This window comes from Carassius auratus, unplaced genomic scaffold (genome assembly GCF_003368295.1).
Source record: "Carassius auratus strain Wakin unplaced genomic scaffold, ASM336829v1 scaf_tig00215923, whole genome shotgun sequence".
Classification (NCBI taxonomy): Eukaryota; Metazoa; Chordata; class Actinopteri; order Cypriniformes; family Cyprinidae; genus Carassius; species Carassius auratus.
Genome location: NW_020528311.1, coordinates 5231 through 28963, shown reverse-complemented (window position 1 = coordinate 28963; position 23733 = coordinate 5231). Strand labels below are relative to the sequence as shown.

Sequence of the window (23733 nt, the reverse complement as noted above, 5' to 3'; positions counted from 1 at the left end):
ATGTTTATTCATGTTAAAGACTTTTATTATACATACAATTTATTATAGAGTACAGATTAAGGATTACATTAAAAATAAGATTAAAACTATTAAAATATGATATAATATCATTTACAATATTTTGTTACATATAATATATATATATTATATATATATATATATATATATATATATATATATATTATATATATATATATATAATATATATATATATATTCACACAGATTAAAAACCAATAAAATCAAAATTTATATTATACTAACCATATTATATATTATTATCTGACCAACCTGTAAGTTCAAAGGTGATATTGAACTGTCTGGAGCCCATATAAGGTTCAAAGTCTTCTCCAAACACCTTCTCCAACACTGCTAACACCTGAGGATAGACACGTATTAGTGATCAACGGCTTTATCTTCATATCTCCAGGTTATGAGAGATAAATGGTAATTAAATTAGCATTGTTACCTGGGCCTTGTCTGCCTCGGTCCTCATGCGGTCAGCGTACACAAGTCCAACATGCTGGCCAGGTTGAAGAAGCCTGGCAATTGGTCGGTCTGCATCAGCTGCACCACAACAGGTCACGGAGATTAAACTCCCATTCCTCCTATCTGCCCCATTTCCGTTCAACTGTTCACTTCTTGGACAAGCTTAGAAACAGGAAATCACGATATATGGGAGGTGTCAAATAAAAAGAGCTTGAGAAAGAAACACCTGACAGTGAGTTAGCATCGCCCACTTACCCGCTACTAAACTGCACCATTTTTGAAATGATCCATTTCAATGTTAGGAAAGATGGAGTCACAATGAACTGCATGTCTTCATTGGTTAGTGCATCCAAATAAACCTGAATGAGGAAAATACAGAAACGCAGTCCTATCCTCAATCAAAGTGTATTTTTTTTCAGAAAAAATACAGAAAATGATTCAAATTACCTGCGTGAATCTGTTTAGGAAGACTTGGGAAGGCTTTGCGTCCTCCTCCCTGTGTGAAAGGGTTTTGGCAGCCAAGATCTTGGTCTTCCCATGCTGAACGTGAAGGCATGCCCAGCTCAGGGATGTGATCTCAGCACGATGGTCAAAGCAAGCTTCAGAACTTCCAGCTGACTGAGAGGCCAGATTCAGCTGGAGAGATAAGAGGAAAAAAACAACAATCATTAAAGCTACTCAACTAAAATAAAGAGATATTTCAGAGTTCTTTTTCTAACTTCGCTCGGTGTTTCACTATGGGAATCGCTTTGGGCGTGACCAACTACGGAAGCTCCTATGCCACCACGTCTGTCTTTGACAGACAGGTCGACCTGAGATCAGGCTCCGCCCCCACCTATATTACTCAGGTCGACCCCTACGAAGTCATTCTCGCTTTCTTCCCGTGAGGGACTACAAGCTCTCTCAGCAAGTCCGAACTTTTCGCTGATTTCGCTTAACTGTTCAACTGGCGGGCCGTCATTGGAGTACGCTACCGAACGCGACATCAGTGGATTGGATTGGTACTGTGTTGAGTGTCACACCGAATAGTGTCCGCGTCAAGGCGAGCTATTCTGTTCAGATTATCGCGTGTTATCACGACGATAGGATTTTCAGTGGTGTCAAGCCACCATAGGCTTTACGCGTCAGGGCGAGCCGCGAAAAGGGCTAACTACCCTGTGAACCATTAATCGGACTAACGTGTTACGACGAGTCTTCGAATCACTCCTTCTCTCTCCAGCCGTCATGTCGACAGTCATTACCCCGCCAAAGGGAATGAGTCGAAGAAGGAACCCGCACCCCGCCCGTGTCCATCATCATGTGGAGCAACCGTCTCGGGCAGGGATCCCCATCCCATGTGCATTGTGTGCATGGGCGCCAAGCACGCTCAAACGTCGCTTGCGGACCCACAAACGTGCGTTCACTGTGCGTCATTGCCGGTTAAAATTTTGGAGAGAAGGCTGAGAGTGGCGGTGGCTAGTCAGCAGGACCCATGTCTGGCTGGAACCATCGCGAAAACTAAGGCTAACGATCATCAGCGAGCTACTACGACGAGCTGGGCTGAGATGATGGAAGCCGAATCCCCGGATATGCCTCCTCTGTTCGATGGCCTTCTCGCACACGAGGATGAGGAGCCGGGAGACGAGGACGCAGAGGGCGATGCTAACTCTGACCTCCTCGACTTGGACATGACGAAGAGGAGGAGGAAGACAACTCTCTCTTCCCTGTCCAGCAGTCTAGACCTCCTAGCGCGACTGACACTGGCTCGCAGGCAGACAGTAACCTGCACGAGGTATGCAAGCGAGCCGCGGCAAAACTGGGCCTAGCGTGGCCCGCGGCCCAGGATTCAGAGGGAGCAGAGAGGGACCTTTATGACGGGAAAAGGCTACCGCCTGCTCTAACCACAACGAGACAACTCCTACCCGCCGTGCCGGCGTGCATGAAGGAGATGTCCCGCCATTGGGGTAGCCCCTTTAAGAGCAAGCTCCCGACCAAGGGATGCTCTAAACTTGAGATCCAAGGAATGGGAGAGCTGGGGCTGGCCGGACCCCAGCGATAGAGTCTTCAGTGGCCTATCACCTCCATCCATATCGTCGATCTATTTCTGCCTCTTCCAAATTTCGCTGCCGAACAAGATGGAGCGCCTGACCGCGTCCATCTATCAGAGGATGTACAAGTATGCGGCGCAGTCAGTGTGCTCGCTGAACGCGGTGACTTTACTGTCAGCGTACCAGGCGGAGATTTTGGAGGAGATGGGGCGACAATTAGATACAGGAGTGCCGAACCCAGCTCTCTGGGACGAGATATGTGTGGTAAACGACCTAATTCTCCGCTCTTCTCGTGGCGCGGTTCAGGGCTGTGGCCGTGTTATGGGCTGGCCGTTTCAGGTGAGAGGAGCGTTATGGCTGAACCTGTCTGGTTTAGGCGACGCTTCAAAAAGCTGAGGTGATGGGACGCTGCGTTCGACCCCAACTAAGGGCCTTTTCGGACCAGCTCTCGAGAAAATGAGAGAAACCAGCACCTCAGGAAACAGGAGGACGAGGCTTTTAACCTCTGTTTACCGCGCAAGCAAACACCGCGACCACCCTCTCAGCCAGCACGGCAAGGTTTTGCAGCAGCCGCTGCGGCGAGAGGAAGGCAGACGGGAGCTAGGAGTGTGAGACCGCCTCCCAGCGGACAGCAAGTGGGCTATCGTCCGAGATCTGATGGCTCCGGACCCGGGGGAAACATTTCATTTGCGGCCGCAGGCGGCGAGAAAACCGCCCACCCCACCCCGAGGATCGGAAGAAGAAGCGTGCGACCTGACACGCGAATGTTCCCCGTCACTTCTCTCTCCGCCCGCCAAAGAGAAAGAGGGGGTCCAGCCCTGTTGTTCTCAGTTCAGTAAGGGCTTCCAGCTATAAGCAATCAAGTTTCAAAACGTTCTCAAGTGTCACCAAGCACTTACACTGGGTTTCAAACGCCCATCAGTTCAGGGGAATGTTTAATAAAAATGCATTATCGCATCCAGGCCACAGGCTGAGGGCGACGTGCTCCCCCAACTCATTAAAACACAATAAATGTTTCACTATCGCAGCCAGGCAGTCAGCCGGAGGGCGAAGATTGCAAAAAATCCAAACATTGAGAGTGGTATCCCTAGCCTCTCCGCTGAGGAGCGCGGCCGCACCTCCAGAAGGGTCAGCGCGGGGAGACGGGTTAATGTACTTCATCAAAACGCCGCCGCGTTGGGGAAGTATACAGGGGACCTCTCTCGGCTCGCATACTCAGTTTGGCGCGCGCATGCGCAGCTCATCCGTGGGTTGTAAACACGATTTCACGGGGTACAGGCTTCAATTTGCCATGAAACCACCCAGATCAATGGCTATAATAGCCTCAGCGGCCGAGGGAGAGTCAGCTCGCGTCCTGACGGCCGAGATAGACTGTCTCTTAGAAAAACGAGCCATCAGAGTAGTGCCAAAGGAAGTGAGCTGTCAGGGCTTTTATTCCCGTTACTTTGTGATCCCAAAGAAGGGGAGCATATCTCTGCGTCCAATTCTAGATCTCCGTGTGTTAAACAAGCACCTACGGAAATATTCATTCAAAATGTTGACACACAAGACACTTTGTCGATCCATCCGCCAGAACGACTGGTTTGTGACGATCGATCTGTCAGACGCGTATTTTCACATAGATATTTACCCGTCTCACAGGAAGTATCTCAGGTTTGCTTTTCGAGGCACTGCTTACGAATTTCAGACAATGCCCTTTGGTCTGTGTCTAGCACCAAGAGTATTCAGCAAATGTGTGGAAGCAGCACTTTTCCCATTGAGAAACAGGGGGATAAGAATACTGTCGTACATAGACGATTATCTGATTTGCGCCTCGTCGAAAGAGCAAGCAATCAAAGACGCAGATATGGTGTTATTGCATCTCAACAGCTTGGGATTCAGAATAAACATGGAAAAGAGCCGCTTAGAGCCAGCTCAGCACGCAGAATATCTGGGGGCTCAGTATAAACTCCCTCTCTTATCGAGTCACTCTGACAGAGAGGAGGATCGCGTCATTCACTCAATGTCTCTCCCGTTTTTCAGACGGGGAAAGTTGTCCCGTTCAGACTGTGCCTGCGAATGCTGGGCTTAATGGCTTCAGTGATATCTGTAGTACGACTGGGACTACTAATAATGAGAGACTTTCAGCGCTGGGTCGCGCATCTGCGTCTGTGTTCTCGGCGTCATCTCAACCGACAGGTGAGAGTGACGTATGCGTGCGTCAGAGCGCTCAGACGTTGGAAAAGCCCCGCGACCCTCAGATCGGGGATTCCCCTGGGGGCAGTGTCGTCGAGAGTCACTATGACGACGGACGCATCATTAAAGGGCTGGGGAGCGACTCTAATGGGCAGAACTGTGAACGGCGTTTGGCCCCCTCAGCTAATTCACAAACACATAAATTACTTGGAATTGTTGGCAGTGTTTCTAGCGCTGAAACATTTTCTGAGCTTCATCAGGGGTCAGCATGTTTTAGTGAAAACAGACAATTCCACAGTGGTTGCTTATATCAACCGACAGGGAGGCACACGCTCTCTTCAGCTGCACCAGCTGGCAAAAGAGCTGATTGTGTGGTGCGACATAAGTCTTTTATCCATCAGGGCAACCCATGTTCCAGGGATATTGAACAGGGGGGCAGACTTGTTGTCCAGAGGAAATCCCCTGTACGGAGAGTGGAAGCTTCATCCCCAGGTGGTGAAGCAGATATGGCAGAGATATGGCCAGGCGGTCGTAGATCTCTTCGCCTCGCAGGAAAACGCCCAATGTCCTCTGTACTTCTCTCTGGCAGACGGAAATGCACCATTGGGTGTGGATGCTTTAGCCCACCAATGGCCAAATGTCCTGCTGTATGCATTTCCCCCTCTGAGCCTGATTTCACCCACTCTAGCCAGGGTGAGGGAAATGGGATTGTCGCTGATACTGATAGCCCCACGTTGGCCTTCCAGACCTTGGGTGGCCGAGATTGTTCAACTACTGTCGGGTCAGCCGTGGCCCCTCCCTCCCCGGAGGGACCTCCTGTCACAAGCGGGGGGGGAAATCTACCATCCTCACCCAGACAGGATAGCTCTCTGGGCCTGGCCCGTGAAAGGTGGAATTTAAGTGCAGCAGGTCTGCCCCCATCGGTCATACACACTATACAGAGTGCAAGAGCCTCTTCCACTCGTTCACTGTATAGTAATAAGTGGCGAGTCTTTGATGAATGGTGTGGACGGATTCATATTGTCCCTTTTCAATGTTCAGTGAGGGACATTTTATGTTTCCTGCAGGATCTGCTAGATGAAGGGAAAGCTTTTTCTACAATAAAGGTATACTTAGCGGCTATATCTGCTTGTCATGTGGGTTTTGGTGACAAGACAGCAGGTCAGCACCCTTTAATAAGTCGATTTATGAAGGGGGCACGACGTAAGAGGCCAGGGGCCAGGCGAATGGTCCCATTGTGGGATTTGTCTACAGTCTTAGAGGCCCTTTCTCAACACCCTTTTGAGCCATTGGAAGCTATAGGGTTAAAGTTTCTCTCGCTCAAGACAGCACTACTGTTAGCGCTGGTGTCAGCTAAGAGGGTGAGTGACTTACAGGCACTGTCGGTCAGCCCATCTTGTCTGCAGTTTTCTGCAGGGTTTACAAGGGTTTCCTTTCGCCCTAACCCGGCTTTCGTACCTAAAGTAGTGGATTCGTCATATAGATGTCAAACTACAGATCTTGCAGCTTTTCACCCTCCTCCGTTCTCTTCTCCAGAGGAGGGGAGGTTGAATGCCTTGTGTCCTGTACGAGCACTTCGTGTGTACGTAGAAAGGACAGCAGGTTTCAGGAAAAATGACCAACTGTTCGTGTCATGGGCTACTCCTCACAAGGGGAAGCCATTGTCACGTCAGCGACTGTCCCACTGGATTGTAGAAGCTATTTCCTTAGCATATGCATGCAGAGGTTCCCAACCTCCCGAGGGCTTAAGGGCCCACTCAACTAGGGGCATGGCGACATCATGGGCCTTACTCAGAGGTGTTTCGGTCCAGGAGATCTGTGCTGCAGCAAGCTGGGCCACACCGCACACTTTTGTGCGATTTTATAGACTGAACGTGTCTGAGCCATCCTTAGCTCATGCAGTGTTAGGAGTCAGCACGTCAAGTCCCATATGATTGGTATAGCGTATGTTGCAATCCGGGAGTGGTCTATATCTCCCATAGTGAAACACCCGAGCGAAGTTAGAAAAAGAACGATGGGTTACTTAACGTAATCCCAGGTTCTTTGATAACAGAGTGAGGTGTTTCACCAACACTTCCCTCCTTGCATAGGAACGGGAAGAAATCTCTCTTAATGACTTCGTAGGGGTCGACCTGAGTAATATAGGTGGGGGTGGAGCCTGATCTCAGGTCGACCTGTCTGTCAAAGACAGACGTGGTGGCATAGGAGCTTCCGTAGTTGGTCTGGTCACGCCCAAAGCGATTCCCATAGTGAAACACCTCACTCTGTTATCAAAGAACCTGGGATTACGTTAAGTAACCCATCGTTATCAACTCTATATAAAAAATAAGACCGAAACACATTTCCATTTATCTTTACCTCATCTAGGACGATCCAATGTCCAGCCTTCAGCCCAGCAAGAAGAGGACCGTCCCGCCATGCAAACTCTCCTCCTTTCCCACCTTCCACTGGCAGGTCTGTCCCAAAGAGATCCGTAACATCCTGCACAGAGAGGACAAAACAGCACGATGAATTAAAAACACCGGTCAAAAATGGTTGTCATTGCATTGGTAGAGTTTAGATTGTGTTCAACAAAGCAATGCTGAAGAAAAACTGACATACAGTTTGTTCAGACAGGTTGATCCTGACAAGATGGTTCCCAGAGGCCTTGGCAAGGGCAGCGACCAGGCTGGTTTTGCCCACTCCAGGTGAGCCCTCCAGAAGTATGGGTCTTTGAAGCTTCAGTGCCCGTAATATCCTCTGAGCATTCACTGCAGTGGTGCCCGCACTCAAAAGCGTAGTGCGACAGACTCCTGCCCTCACTCTCAGAACCTGTGGGTGGATCAGACTATATGTAGCAAACAGAATCCGAAAGTCCCACCTGGGGAACCATTTGATAACAATAACTGCTAACAACACCCAGTTTACATATATTAACTTTTACATGTTAATAGATTCCTCACCTGCAGCGATGTAGAAGGGGTCAATGCCGAAGAAGTCTTCACCCCACTGGGGCTCTCGGGGGACATTAGTGTCGTAGACTCTGAGCGCATCCCTCATCTCCTCATCTAGCTCTGTAATTCTGCTCAGTCTCTTCTCCAGGTATTCCATACTCAATTTCCGTGCCACCAGGGCATTCTCTGCTGCCGACACTGTGGTTCCTGGTACCATAAAAAAATAAAAATAATAATGAGGTCATTAAGAAGGATTTATATTTTCTTTTTTTTTTTTTATAATTGTTTTTTATTATGCAAATACAAAGAAAACAGAGAGATTGTACAATAATCAACCTGGTTTTCCAGCCAAGTTCATTCAAATGTTTACCAGTACTTAACAATAACCTCTATACAATAGGGGAAAAAAAATAAAATAAAAAAAAATTAGATTTAACACAAGGAACACTCCCCTTCGCCTTATACATACATCTCTCTTTTCTTTTTCCTTTTCTCTTTTCTCTTTTATTAGACAAAAGACAACAGACAAGACAAATCAGACAACTATTTAGACATTCCAGATAAGTTACAACACACAGGACAAGTCACACTAACATTAATAGTAATAAGGATTTATATTTTCTTAAGTAGCATGGTTAAGGGATATTTGTTCTGTAAAATGAAAAAAATCTAAGTACTGTTGAAAGGTTTGGGGTAAGTAGGATTTCCATTTTTTTTTTATTTTTTTTTTAATTAATACTTAATAATTAAGCATGCATTAAACTGAGCAAAATACATGCACAATAACAACATTTATAATGTGACAAAAGTTTCTATTTCACAAAACTTCATTTTTTGACTTTCCATTTATAATAGAATCCTAAAAACGTTTTCGACAAAAATATTAAGCAGCACAATATTTTTCAATATTGATAAAATTATGTTTTTTCAGCACACAATCAGCATATCAAAATGATTTCTGAAAGATCATGTTAAGACTATTTACAGCTGTTGAAATTCAGCTTTGCAACAACAGAAATAAACTGCATTATATATATTTTTAATAAAGTTTAAATTGTAATAATGTCTCACAATATGATTGTTTTTACTGTATTTTGATCAAATAAATGCAGCCTTTTAAGCTTAGGAGACTTCATTAAAAATATCTTATTGATCCCAGAAATGCTGGTGTATCTTACTAATTTTGGGGGTAAATGGGTACCAAAACATGATAAATGCAGTTTGCACTCGCTTTTCTCCCACCTGAGCCGATTCCGTCCACATACACAAGGCACGCAGCATGAATAAAGGCTGTTACGGTGTCCAATCGCAGGTCCCATTCGGGCTCCTCCTCGTCCAGCTCCCCCATGGTCATGAAGCCGTCCTCGTCCCGCTCACATACGGTGTTCATGAAGTTCACCCATGACAGAATGTCTCGCACGCTTAGAATACACCGCCGGCCAAACTCCTGATTGGTCAGCCAGTCGATGAAGTCCAGCATGAGCTCTGCTATGTCTTTACCTGAGATGGGAAGAGCAATGATGAGACTAGAACCGAGCAGGAGACTAACTAACCAAGGACAACAAACATGAATTACATGTAGTTTAGTGGTAATCATACAAAGCTACTGACTGTAGAATCCAGCTATCGGCCAATCAGATTCAAGTACTTCAAAGGGTGTGAAACAAGGCTTTTTAGAAGTGATTGCTCTGTGCAGAGTGATTCACCTTGGTGGTCATGCTGGTCCAGAGAGAGTCCAGGCCTTAGATTGTGTTGGATGATCTGCATTAGATCATTACGACTGTTGCTCTGGGGGCACCAAATCTCTGTGAACCTGTTCCTGAGTGCTGGAGACAGCTGTACACATGCAAACACATCAGTGCCACTGGTTGCTTGTTTCATCCACGCAAACACAATCCACTTGTTTCACTATTAATATTAATCTTCAGAGAATATTAAAAAACCTCAACATAATGTTACTTAGCCATGCTAATTTTCCATGTACTGACCTCTTTCTTTCCAAAATCACCTCCGGGGTTCATGGTAGAGACAAGCCGGAACTTCTTCCCGGCAATGATCAGCTCAACATCATCATCATCTCCGCTGCCTTTCTCTGCCAGCACCAATGATTTTTCAGTCTCCAACACGCTGCACAGAACACAGTCACATAAACACTTTCAACAAGAGATGTGCCAATATTGATGATTTACAAAATTTCAAACAAACACGATATGAAAACTTTTAAGTAAAATGTAAACACTGTTTATAAGCTGTCAGTGTGAGAAGATTGAGTTTAAATTCACACCTGTTGAGTCTCTCCAGCACAGAGTCATCTGCCAGCGAGATCTCATCCATTAGAAACACACCGTCCTGTTTCATCGCCAGCACCAGTGGTCCATCATGCCATTCAAACAGACGGCCGTCCTCCGCATCAGCCTGAAACATAATACATTCATGTCAAATCAAAACCAGCAGTGATGAATAAGCTATAAGCTGGTGACAGTCTGATTATAGGACTGGAAATGAGAGTTTTGTAAACTCAATCTTAAGAAATATGAGTATTACCTGTTGGGTTCCCGTGTGACGGACAGGTCGCAGGCCACCCAGAAAGTCAGACGTCTCCATATGCAAGTGACAGTTCACAGAGAAGAACTTCTGACCAACTAATGCAGCAAACAGCTGGCAGATGGTGGTTTTACCACAGCTGGAGTAAAGGGGAGGAACTTTTAATCCATTTCAGCTTCTTTTATCTGATAAATTAAGCTACTAAAAGTTTTAAAGGCAAATTTAGTTTCCTGTGTTGACATTTTCAATTGGTATTAGAGCAGTAATTCTCAACTTTAAGGCCCCCGACATTTAAAACAATATTTAAAAAACAAAAAAAACAAAAAAAAAAAACTCACTGTTAATCTGATAAATTACATTTTGTTACTTTTAAGATGTGTCAAAGGGAACTGATCAGATTTTCAAACCCTCTCACTGAGGTTCAAATAGGGACTGTATTACAGCTTACCCCGTGTCCCCAACAAGCAGAACAGACTCTCCAAAATGAAGCGCTCGTCCCACTAGCACAGCCAGTCTCCTCATGCCCTGGGTCCACACCACATGACCGAACTCTTCAGGGACACCCGCAATGCTGTCCACAAAAGGGCCTGCCAAGTGCCAAGCCATCAACAACCGTCAATATATAAAACTGAGCCAGCCAAAACAATCAATCTGGCCATTAGTAATAAAGTGAGCTAATCAGACTGATCTTTAGGTAAGCATCAGAATCAAGAATTTAACCTTTCATCTAAACTATTTTGCTATGTTAAATCATCTGTATAGATGGAAATAAACATCACAAGATACAATCGATAACCTCACACTAAATACCTGCATCATATAAGGAACACGCGGGTAGTGGAGGTGGCTAAGATGCCTTAATAAGGGACTGTCATTAATCTGTGCAGTGCTACTGGTATTTGTTGATGTGATAATGCAATGGAACAACCAGGGAGAACAACATTAGTAATTGAAAGTCATCGACCTGATGTCAGAATTCGGTGTGCCTCTGTGTTTGTGCGCAAAAACTCACTGAACTGAGAGGTGACCTGAGCTTCAGAGAAAAGAGCATCTAAGTTCACAGTCCTTTTAAAGTGCTTCTCCAAAATGTTCTGGATGGTCAGCGCTTCCTCTGGCTTTCTGACACGGCCGGCCAACAGCATGTAGCCTGTGAGTGAACACCATGATTATTGCAATAATTTTCAAATATTACATCAAAGGTTTGGGATCAGTAAAACATCACTGATTCATTGATCAATTCCTTTCATTCAGCAAGGAGGCACTAATTGAATTTAAATAATAAAAAGCACTAAAAGTAACAGTAAAATCTTTTACATTGTTACCAAAGATTTCTACTTCAGATAAATGCTGGTGTTTTGAACTGAATCCTAAAAAAAAGTATCACGGTTTCCAGAAAACAATCACCACAATCAATAACAAGAAGAACCATTTCTTGAGTATTAAATGAGCATATTAAATTGATTTCTGAAGGATCAATGGCTGCTGAAAATTCAGCTTTGCCATCACAGGAATAAATTTCTTTTTTTTCTTTTTATAATTTTTAACTGTAATATTATTATTTCACAATATTACTGTTTTACTACTAAATAAATGCAACCTTCGTGCACATAACAGACACAAGATAAACATTTAAAATATCTTACAGATACCAAACCTTTGAACTGTAGTGGACATATTTATTTTTTTTTTACTCCAAAAGTTTGTCATTGATTTTACCGTCATCAGCCAAATGTTGTAGCCAATCACGTGAGGTGTCATTCTGCTCTTCCAGCCTATAGCGTTCAGCCCAGCGGAACAGGTCTCTTAGGGTAATGTACCCATGTTTCCCAGCAAACACACTGGATCCTCTACGCAAGGACTGATACAAATAATCACCATATCAAAAAACATATTCGTGAACTTCTCAAAATAGATTCTTATAAACTGATGCAACAAAATGAGATGCGCACCTGCAAGTTCTGCATGACTTTGATGAGTTTGGAGCAGTAGGATGGGGGCAAACTGCAGCGCTGATGGAGAATGTTCTCAAGCTCTACACTGGGCAGCTCATCAAAATGCAGCTCCACGAAACGGTTCCTAAACGCTCGGGACAGAACCTATATAAGAATGAAAGACACATGGGTCAGACCTTGATAGGATATTAAGATAGAATAATTAAGTGCATTAAAATTCTTGAGCCTGTCCTGAGCAGTAACATCAGAACCAATACATCAGCACCTCCCAATCAGTTACCGCATTACTGTTGCAGATTACAGTTCACAAACGATCAAGAAAACAAGGCTGCCTGACAAACTGGTCATTTTTTAAAATTTATTGAAGAGACCTTTCTGCCCCCGTAAAGTCCAGGAGGATTCTGAGTGGCAAAGAGCATGAATCTAGGGTGGGCTTTGACCACTTCCTGTGTCTCGGCGATGAAGAGCTCTCGGTTATCATCCAGCAATCTATTCAGGGCCTCGAGGACATCAGTGGGGGCAAGGTTTAATTCATCTAGAATGATCCAATAACCTTTCCTCATGGCATCGATCAGAACACCTTCAGGGGAAAGAAACATATGTTGTTTACATGAAAACATGACATAAAACATAAGGTTAATCGAACACTGAACTATACATGAAGAGAGACAACGATCTAATTTACCATCTGAGATGTCAGTGAATACTTAAAATGTATTAATATCTTTAGCATAAGTCAAGGGTCTTTAATTGTTTCAGCCCCCTTTGTGTGTAGATGGATAAAGCCAGGACCCCCTGAGTGTTGCATTTTAAGCCTGGCCTATAACAACATGCAGTTCGTACCATTTTAATGAATTTACATAATATTTACATTCAAAAATTCTCTTTCAATGGAATTGTAATGTAAGCATAACAGATTCACATACTTGTGCATTTCATTATAATGTGTGCTCCAAAGGTTATGTACCTTCTTTGAAGACAAGTTTGCCATGCTCATCAGAGGAGTAGCAGCCGATGTACTCCTGGATATCGGTGTGCTCATGGTTATTGATCCGCACACACTGGTTTCCTGTGGCAGCTGAAAGCCATTTTATCAGACTCGTCTTTCCTACAGACGTTTCCCCCTGAATGAGCACTGGATGGATGCTAATCACCAAAACAACACAAAGAGGAAAGACAATGTATAGAAGAAATTGGTGGAAAATTATTCCTAGTATGTAATGAATTTACAGTGTGTGTGTGTGTGTGTGTGTATATATATATATATATATATGTATAAAATTACGAGCAATATAGAGATATAGAAGTGTGGGGTTTCTCCCAGAAAGGTACAGAAAAAGTGTATTTGAAGATTATGAGATCTGATGTGAAAAGGGTCCTGAAGTCAGCTCTATACAGATATATAAATCAACTGTTCACTAGGTCTGAACTGTCCCAGACAAATGGCACCAAGATAGAAAATCAAATCAATCAGTTACTATGATTACTACCCAAAGAACTAAAAGTGAATCAAATCCTCCCACAGATGAACAGAGAGCTGCTGTGTATGTAATATGTATCGATGGTGAGATTGATCTACGGAAAGTCACAGGGGACATATCTGGGGTGGGTTTTCCTACCCGGCAGACACTACCCGTGCCAGGTCTTTCAGGTTGAGCTTGACGGAGGGTGTGAGGATGTAACTGGAGTCTACAGTAGGCTCCATGTCACCCCGCATCAGCCAGTAGTCCTCTATCTGCATGCACACACGGTCCTTTGGCTTTGGGATTGGCTGAAGAGAGAGCACAGGACCATTTTCACACAAAGAACATCTAGAGTCTATCCCTTTAAACAAATATTAGCATGGATAAAAGTAGCTCTGAGATGATTACCTGCTTTAGACACTTCACATTTCCTCCTAGTATGTACTGACACACCAGTTTCTGCACAACAGGGTGAGAGCTGCGATCCAGCTGAGTGAGAAAACTCAGACAGAAACCCTGTAGAAGATATTAACCTCCACGTAAATATACTTTACATGGTGTTTTTATTTCTTTTACACAATGCACACGACACACTTCTTTATTTAAATGTCTACTGTTTATGCCCAAAAAAAAACAAACAAACACAGAGCATTTTGTCATATGATTGGCATAAAACTTGGTGCACTAACTAAAATAAATGAAGCTGGTCAATGGTGAACAGAACTAATGAATTATTTAAGCTTTAAACAACCTAGGTAAACCAAGGTAAAACATCCATACCCAGGCAAAGTCAAGTTCATGTGTCTTTACATTAGACTGTATAGAAACATGGATGTAGTGTCTGTGACATCACCCATAGGCTTCAGAAGAGCATTTATGAAGCCAAAAGTAGGCGGAGCCGGCCGTCACCATCTTGGCAGCGTGACACAGCAGGTCACTCACGAATAATCGAAAATGGGCAAAAAGGTGGGAGCTGGTTGCTGAAGCCACACCCACCTAGCTAGACTGTGGTGACACCAGCGGCAATCACCCTGTCAATCAAGTGGCCTCACCTTTAATTATGCAGAACTTTAAGGTTTTATATAATTTAAACAGATAAGTTTAATTCACCACCCTCATTGTTGTCATGAAGGGCAAAAATAACTATATAGTCCAAAATATTTTTTTGAACCAGGCTTTAAACGTTTTCTTCTGCTGTAAAGTTGGCCATTTTAACATGGGGAGTCTATGGGATTGACTCCCTTTTGCATCCAACCTCTAGCGGCCAGTTGACGAATTACAGTTTAAGTCACTTCCATATTAGTTTCAAGAGAGAGAGTGGGAGGTTGCTGCTTGGTCTTTACTTATTTACTTGAAATAAGAAATATCTTATTTCAATATAGCAACATGTAACAGACATTTACTGTAACATAACACAACTCACTAGGTGTCAGACTTCTGAGATATGAACGATGAGGAGGACAAATACATTACCTCATAGAGGGAGCGTTGGATGTTGTAGCAGGGATCAGAGGCCACATATTTCAGAGCTCTGCAAAGTGTACGCAAGCTGTAGTGAGGCTTGTGACCCGTACCGTCCACTAGCCGAGTGTTAGCCTCCTTACGAACAGCTAAATAAAAACTGAGGGAAAATCAGGGAAGATTCTGTTTAAAGAAACATCACTCACAAGTGTCTTTTAGTATAGCACCTAACTAAAGGGATGAATTCTATATGTTGTGTATTTTACAATTCTTGGGATAAAAACCATATTTGATAAGTAAATACCTAAAATTTTAAACTACCTTAATATTATCATTATTTGTTTTATAATTGTTGTGCTTTTGGCTACCATTAGTCTTCTATATATCAATCTGCAAAAAATTGTGTTTTAATGAGGAAAGTCAGTTTGCTGTTCTATTGATGGCAATGAAGACCTACTAAAGACCCGTGAACAAACCTGATGATTCCATGGATGATGCCTCTGGTCAGGTTAAGGCCCTTGAGATAGTCAGAGACGAGGATTCGTAAATCACTTTCACTCTCCAGCTCCTCCACATACAACTCTGTAAATCTGATACATAAACACAATTACATTAACTTCATATAAGCACATACAGTGTTCTCAGAAAATATTTGAATGCTTAAGAATGTATACATTTCAGTGTATTTTATCTTCAGACAAATATGCTAGATATTCATTAGGAGTCCGAGCCCCTCTCACCGGTTTCTAATGCCCAGTGGCAGGTTCCTCTTGCCTACATCAGTGGCTGGGTTCATGCAGGCAAACAGGCGGAAGTCTGGGTGACGAACCAGAGGCTCTACACCGAATGACACCATGAAAACAGTCAATTACCTCTGAATTAAATCAAACATTTCTATACCAACAATCAACAACAACACGTTTGGTAAAGGACAACAATTAAGCATCAAGAACGCTTTCTGTTCTTTTGAACTGTCAATTCATCAAAGTACCCTGAAAAAAAAAATCATCATGGTTTCTACAAAAGCATTAATAAATGTTTCTTGAGCACCAAATCATCATATAAGAATGGTTTCTGAAGAATCATGTGAAAATGAAGTAATAGCTTCTGAAAATTCATCTTAAATTGAAAATATTTTAAAAATATTACTGTCTTTCAAAAACATAAAAAATCATATCAACCCCAAACTTTTGAACAGTAGTATACAACTGTTTTTGAGCCAATAAACTACAGTAGACTGTTTCCCAATCAGTGACAACAAGCGGTTTCATCTCATAATCTATTTGATCCAAAGTGTCTACAGTCAGCCTACAGAAGTAGCATAAGGGAAAGGCAAAGTACTACAAAGGCACATATTTACCCACTATACCAATTTGTTAGGGACTCACCAGTGTCGCCTCTATCCAGTAGCACCAGTGACCCAGCGCTGCCCTCCAGCAATCCACTCAGACACTCCAGCGTCTCTGCAGCAGCCAGATTAATCTCATCCAGCAGGATCCATTGGCCTTTCTTCACAGCCTGGGCTAAAGTCCCCTGTGCGGATACACAGACAGCCACAATATTCATTCAGGAGATAACAGGAGAAAGAAGAGATTTAGACAGGAGGTTAGAGGAGAGACAATTACCTCCACAAACGCAAAGACCAAAGCGGATTCACAGGCCCGAATCTGTTCCTGCGTCTGACTGAGTTTGAGAGCCAAAGCCTCCCACTGCTCCTGCAGCAAGGCGGCTATGAGAAAAACACCAAGAAAAAGAAAAAGATGACTGAAAAACTATCTCAAATCCTTGTTTTCTTTTTTACAAAAAGAATTTAGAAACAACAGAAATTATGACTGATGTAATTGATTTGAACCTTTAGAATTACCATTGGGTTTATCGTGTAGTTCCTTGGTTAGTGCTGATTTGCAGACATGGTCCATGAGCTTCAGAAGGTCCTGCCAGCGTTTGCCTCTGAAACAGGTCTGGACGTGACCCAGGAAGGTCAGGTTCTGTTTCCGAGAGTATGTCTGCGAAAAGAGGTCCTCAAATGCTTCCCGGAGGGGCAAAAGGATAAGCTTTTGGTCCACTGGTTTGTACCTTCAATCATCAAAGCAAAGCAAAAAAAATGTTCGCACTTCCCAGAGAGCTTCTACCACATTGTTACTGTCCATATTTCCTGTCACTTGTCTACTCACCCTCCTAATAGGTCAGCAGTGTCACTCTGTTGGTTCATGTTGACCACTCGGAGTTTGTGTCCTGTGGGCAGTACAACAGGGCAGGAGGTTAACAATGATGCACTGTGTTAAACCTACTGGCGTAGTTTAGTTCAGATGTGTTACCTGTCATTTCTGCCAGGTACTGTACAGTAGAGGTCTTTCCTGTGCCCGTCTCCCCGACCAACAGGACAGGTTCCCCTTTAGTGACACACACTGAGAGCTGCTCCAAAAGTACAGAGGATGGCCGTGTGGTGGCAAATGTTTGTCTGCCTCTGCGGGTCAATACACATAAATTATAAAGGCTTCAATATTGTTAATATACTATTATAGTATTTATTCAAATTTAGAACCAGTTTTATTTGTATATTTCCAAGTTTTAATTCAATTAATAAAAACATTTGGACACACATAAACAAACAATTAACTTTAGCTTCAATAAACTCATTATTTGCTGCTTATTAATAGCTAGTAAGTTGTTAAGTTTAGCTATTGGGAAGGATTATGGATGTCGAATATGGTAATGCACAATGTGCTTTTTAAATACTAATAAACCCATATGTTAATAATAGGGATGCTAATAATAAGCAACTAGTTAAGAGTGTGAACTGGTCCCTATACTAAAGCATTACCAAACATTTTTTATAGTTTACGTTTTAGCTAACATTGCTATGTCTGACTGGTTTTCAAAAAATTCTACAGCACTGAGATTCCTCTGGAACGATTAGTGTTCACTCCCTCCCACCAGCTAAGGTCACTGAACAAACAACGCCTTGTTGTTCCTCCACAACGAGGCACAAAATCATCTCCAAAACCTTGCCCTTTTCTGCTCCTCTCCTGCTGAAAGTGCTGCCAACTTTCATCTAAACTTCTTCATTTTTGTTCTCTGCATTTTTCCTCTTGCTTCCTAATCTAGTTGTCTAATAAACCTGCACTTGTATATTCTAAATACTGTTACTTCTTCAAAACACCATTTATCTTATTTTGTCAATATGGATAAAATCATCTGCTAAATGCAAAAGCTCTCTTCCAGTACTCAGTTTATGCCTGACGACTAATAAAGGAATCCTGCTATATTTTCCTCTGTTGTGCTCAAAGCTGTTGAATTCCTGTCTTAAAAAGCACAGTTACCAATCAATCCCACACAGACTCAATTTCTCAGCAGGGTGCCGTCCACACAGCGGTCAGTGTTGGCACAGTTAAACAATTTGTAACATAGTAGATTAAAAGGGGAAAAGCCAGTCAGAGAGAGAGCGAGACAGACGAATGGAGATGGTAAGGCTATACTCTGATAATGCAATCTCACATGCTTAGCCACACTGCGTCGCTCTGCTTGCGGAGTAACATGGCACGGCCCACCGTCACCTCCAGCTCTGTCACACTGATGGCAGGCAGGTACATCTGGCAGAAGTGCTGGGCCTGAAATAGCACATTGACAGTATTAGAGCAGGCTTTATCTCTATATTATGGAGATATATAAGAGGGTGCTTTACAGCCATTACTGTAATATTGCACACTTTCTGACCAGATAACATATACCTTCTCTCTGGATATGTTGAGTTTGCTGCCAATGATCTCTGCCATCTTGAGTCTGCTCTCAGATTTGGAGAGCATTGCAGTGAAGCAGTCCAGAGCCTGAAGGTAAAGCAACAAAAACATTTATCTTATAACAACACAGGATTTCTCAGTATTAGTGTTCTTGTGTCTTCAGCATTTAATGGTGAACACTATAATGTGATCCAACAAGCAAAAACCCCAAAAATGAATGTGACAGAGTGCTTGGTAGCCACTCACCTCTAGAAACACATTTTGTGCTGTGGAAGCACAAGAGTTGTCAAAATTTAAGAAGATTCTCTCACACCATTTCAGCAAGTCCCTGTATAAAAATAAATTAAAAAAACACTTTTGGAGAACTGTTGCTTTAAATATTAGGCCTATAGAAAAAAGAAAAACCCTCTACAAGATATTGATGACACTCTGCGTCAGTGTGTGGTATCTATTGTACACAGATAGTTATATAAATGATTTGCCCTGGCCCAAATCTCATACTGTGTTTCTGCTAGGGCTCCACAGTGGGAACAGAGAGATCGATGTGTCATTGACTGCAGCAGAGTCCAGTGGAAAGCTGATGAACAGCCTGAGGCCCAACTACACAATGGATGGACACAGACTGATACATCACAACTCTGGAGTAAGGGTTTTATTGTAGAGTCACTGCTTCAGTTGAACTGTTTGTTACATTGTGAGGACTTAAATGACACTCATCATTTATTGATAAGTCTATGGTGTCATTTCTCGATACAGAGCTATTTGTAAATGCCCACAAGCATTTAAAAGAAACTGCACAAATACAAATTTGACTTGATGTTTAACTATTTAGAAAATGTAGTACATTTTACTTATATCAGTAAATTATATCATTATGCAATTTTTTTATATCATTATTCAATGTTTTTATAATGATGATTTTGAAGACTTTCTTCTAATTCTAATTAAAAGCGTTACCTCAGAGAGAGGCTTCTGCCCTCCAGTGATGTGATGTGTTCATCTGATGTGTTGTGGGCTGCACTAGGACCCTGCGGACTGGAGCTGATTTGATGTCTGTCTCCTGTTAGCTGGCAGTAGATGTCCAAAAGACGCTCCACCACCACTGCCAGGTTAGGGTACCTCTTCATTAGGACCTGAACAGAAAAAAAAAATTGAATTTAAAGATATTATCAAGACCTAAACACAATCTATTTCAGTGTTAGGGAATAGCTTACTTGTTTAAGTTCCTCTCGGCTCATGTTGCCAATCTGCAGTTTACTCCAGTATTTGTCCAGAAGTGCAGCACGTGAACCCTGCGGTCGATGCCAGGCTCCTCCACTGTAAAACGTCCTAAAAATAGTGATGGAATCATTAATAAACTGATGTAAAAAACCTAGTTTAGAATATTTCTCATCAGCATATTAAAGACTGGAGTAATGGCTGCTGAAAATTCAGCTTTAGCATTACAAGATAAATTACATTTATATCAAAATACATTAAAATAGCAATTTTTTAATTGCAATAATATTTCATATATACATTACCTTCGTGTGGCAAAAAACTGGAATGATGGGGCCATCTGAATGCAGTCCTCTCGTCCTGGAATTGTCAATTTCTTGTTCTCCATGAGAGGGAGCAGAACAGATATCTATAGAAAAAAACAACAAGAGCATGATTAAATATAGCTTCATCTTCTAAACCATACAATTTAACAGCAAACCAAACCAGTTAAACCATTTATCAAAATAATAAATTGTCTTATTTATATATTTACATACAGTCTATTCACAAAGTCAGAATTTGACCACACACACACATATATGTGTGTGTGTGTATATATATATATATATATATATATATATATATATATATATATATATATATATATATATATATAAATATATATATATATATATATATATATATAAATTACATAATAAAAGCATTATTTGTTTCTTTCTCACATTCAGAAGCAAAACAACATGTGCTATATTTCTTAGACAGCATTACATTTACTGTAAATGCTCCGTAAACAGCTCTAATTAATGCAAATCAGTAACAAAAAAAGTATTTTCCCTAAACATTTCTAAAAAAAGACTATGTTTCCCATGTTTTTGTGCATTCACCACCCACCACATCTAAAGGAGCGTGATCAATGTCCTCCAGCAGAATCCAGTAACCTTTAGAGACTGCCTGGGTCAGGGACCCTGGCTGCCACACAAACTTTCCAGGTATATCTGTGCAGCGGTACATACCCAGCAACATCTACAGAAAAACAAATGCAGGAAATATGTGTGAGTGCTTAACAACAGACAAACTTAAAATATTGTAAAACAATAAGCAGCTAAATGAAAATGTTCAAAATTCAAGCAACTCTCACCTTACTGTCGGTTTGATCTCCAAGCTGAACTTTGAGGATGTCAGGGGCTTTAATGTGCCCAGTGACAGCAGCAAGATATTCAACAAGAGCAGTTTTTCCACATCCAATTGGCCCTTCCAAAAGAATGGGCTTCTGGGACGCCACAGCCATGGCGAGTCGCCGAAGATTTTGGCAGGTTGAATCCACCAGCACTAAATTACTTAAACTTGTCTGAAAATTTCATATTTAGTGACATTTCAATACATGCAAATTCTCCCATAACACACTTATAGAGGTTCTGGCTTACAACTGTCAACTGGCTTTGTTTAAAGTTCTATTAAATCTGGCTTAATATTCTGCTTTTGGTTGTCTGTCATACCTGTTCGTCCTGTCGAGGGGTCCGTCTAGGTAGAATCACCCCACACACCACAGTAACACTCCGTGTCAGGTCTTCTGTCACCACCTGACCGCGGGTGACCTTATTTACCCTCTCTTTACGCCATACTGCTGAGCCCTGATTGGCCAAAACCAGAGCCTTTTCTACCTCCAGCAGCTGTGTCTCCTCGAGTGACCTACACAGATATGAGATTATCATTTTGTTTGAGAGCTAAAGCTATTGACTAATGTCTGAACAAATAGAACAAGGTGAAAAAAAAGGCACTTTAAAGTAAAAGATATTCAAACTTACTTCATTTTCAGATGCAGAATCTCTTCACTCGAAAGCACCTTCCTCAAAAATATCATTTTCTGGTTATCTGTCATGTGGGACACCAGGGCAAGGCACTGGGCAGTGTAGCTTAAAAAAACACACAAAAAGAAACTGAGCAAAGATACAGATTGAGGATATTCTGAATACTTTCTGGACCATCTGAGAGGCTTTTTCTGATCTACAAATTGGCAATACCTTCTGACCATGACGTCACTGGTGAGAAGCTGTGAAACACAGGCACTCCAGTCCCACAGGACACGGAACTTCTCACAGTCGCTTTGGAGGAAGCGGAGGGTGGCCCCCATCAGGTCCCGTAATTTCATTCGTCTGGGCCCATACTGGATGGAAGCAGCCTCTTCACTGGTGAAGAAGAGTCTCTGAAATACTGGAGGAGAGCTGCTAAAATACCTCGCTGCAAACCTGTGAGAAAACCATTCAAATCTGTTCATAATATACTGGACATTTGTTCATTCAAATTCAGACCGATTTGCTAATGAATCGACTAATGACTAAATAGATTTGACAGATGTATGACTCAAAAAAAGATACATGCTTACAAACAGATCAATTCAAACACATGCAATTTAAATCACTACAGAGGCTTCCATAACTTTTCCAAATGTATAATATCCATTTTCCATGTTAATTTTACAATTAACTGACATTTCCAGATTTTCCAATACTTTCAGAACCTATAATTTATCTTACATCTGATCCTGCATGGTTACTTACGCTTGAGCATCTGGACTGATGTTGAGAAGTTTGCTTAGAGCCACACACAAGCGCTCGTGGAGGTCATGATTCAGTCTGACGTCTCCTTTGATCCTTTCGGCATTCCTCTCCAAAAGGTCCAGGATCAGTGGTCGCAAGTGACGAGAAATGAGGAGGGTGTACTCCTTCTCCAACAAGAGCTTCGCAAGACATTCTAGTATACACTGCCTGTCCTGCTGACTCCATATCTATGAGGAAAAAATGTATGCCAGTCAAAACAATAAATAAATAATAAAATATAATAACAATAATGATGATGATAATAAATTAGATAATAATAATGATGATGATATTTTTTTTCATTAATGTTCAATCATAGAGTCATCTTTAGATATTAGATTTCAATTTTTCTTATTGAAATGATGTCTACTAATCATGTATCGGTGATGATCACAGGACGAGTTGTAAGCCTTTACAAATCCTGAAATATTACCACTAATTATTTATATATTTTTTTATATTTTATACTTTTAGCAATCATTATAATCCTATTGGAACCATGTGTCATTTTTTGTGGTGTTTAATGTTGGAATCCGATTAGAAAATGCTCATATGGATACATTTGGATTGGTTCCAAAGTATGAAAGATATTCCTACCGGTTTTTATATGCTGGTTTATATTCACACCAGTGAATATTGATCAAGGCTGCATTAGTGTTTTTTTTTTATATAATACTGTACCTTGTGAATCTGTCAAAATTATAAACCGTGGTTGTGTTTTAGCATGTTTCCAAAACCCAAACTTCAAACCATACTACAACATGTCCAAAATAATCCATTCATGCTCAAAACAAGACTGGATTCCCAAATAGACAAATATACATAACACTTAAATTACGGTTATCATGAAAACGAATGGAATTAAAGCATTACTTCTGTATAAACAAGCAGCGAGCAGCATGTGTACTACAGAAACGTGGGGGAGTGTGGTGTGACACACACGTTGTACTCAGCATGTGCTAAACAGATGAAAGCTTCTTATAACAGTCTTACAAAGTGCTCAGAACACGCGGTCCTTACCTGTTTTGTGAGATATTTGCTGAGTTCGTTGTGACTTTTATCGATATGTCTAGAGATCGCACCTAGAGATGTCAGGCTCAACTCCAGGTTTTCCATTCTATCATTTGTCGTG

The 23733-nt window shown here is 42.0% G+C and overlaps 1 protein-coding gene across 1 annotated transcript; it reads right to left on the bottom strand.

Annotated features, from left to right (window-relative positions):
* Positions 1 to 290: 290 nt before the first annotated feature.
* On the bottom strand, positions 291 to 23733 carry LOC113096431 (midasin-like; the record flags this gene model as incomplete). The annotated part of the gene is given in 42 exon segments (XM_026261814.1): positions 291 to 378; positions 469 to 637; positions 744 to 847; positions 936 to 1124; positions 7049 to 7171; positions 7292 to 7462; positions 7464 to 7501; positions 7633 to 7830; positions 8866 to 9123; positions 9330 to 9459; positions 9612 to 9750; positions 9908 to 10038; positions 10168 to 10306; positions 10616 to 10754; positions 11180 to 11314; positions 11884 to 12025; positions 12117 to 12263; positions 12491 to 12699; positions 13087 to 13265; positions 13739 to 13890; positions 13991 to 14098; positions 15056 to 15203; positions 15520 to 15633; positions 15784 to 15880; positions 16432 to 16576; positions 16669 to 16772; positions 16908 to 17119; positions 17218 to 17278; positions 17362 to 17510; positions 18542 to 18654; positions 18775 to 18870; positions 19030 to 19111; positions 19741 to 19916; positions 19998 to 20112; positions 20307 to 20410; positions 20896 to 21027; positions 21143 to 21352; positions 21501 to 21693; positions 21810 to 21917; positions 22026 to 22250; positions 22563 to 22789; positions 23622 to 23733. Coding segments are annotated over 42 exon segments (5995 nt in total), but the record flags the coding sequence as incomplete, so codon positions are not given.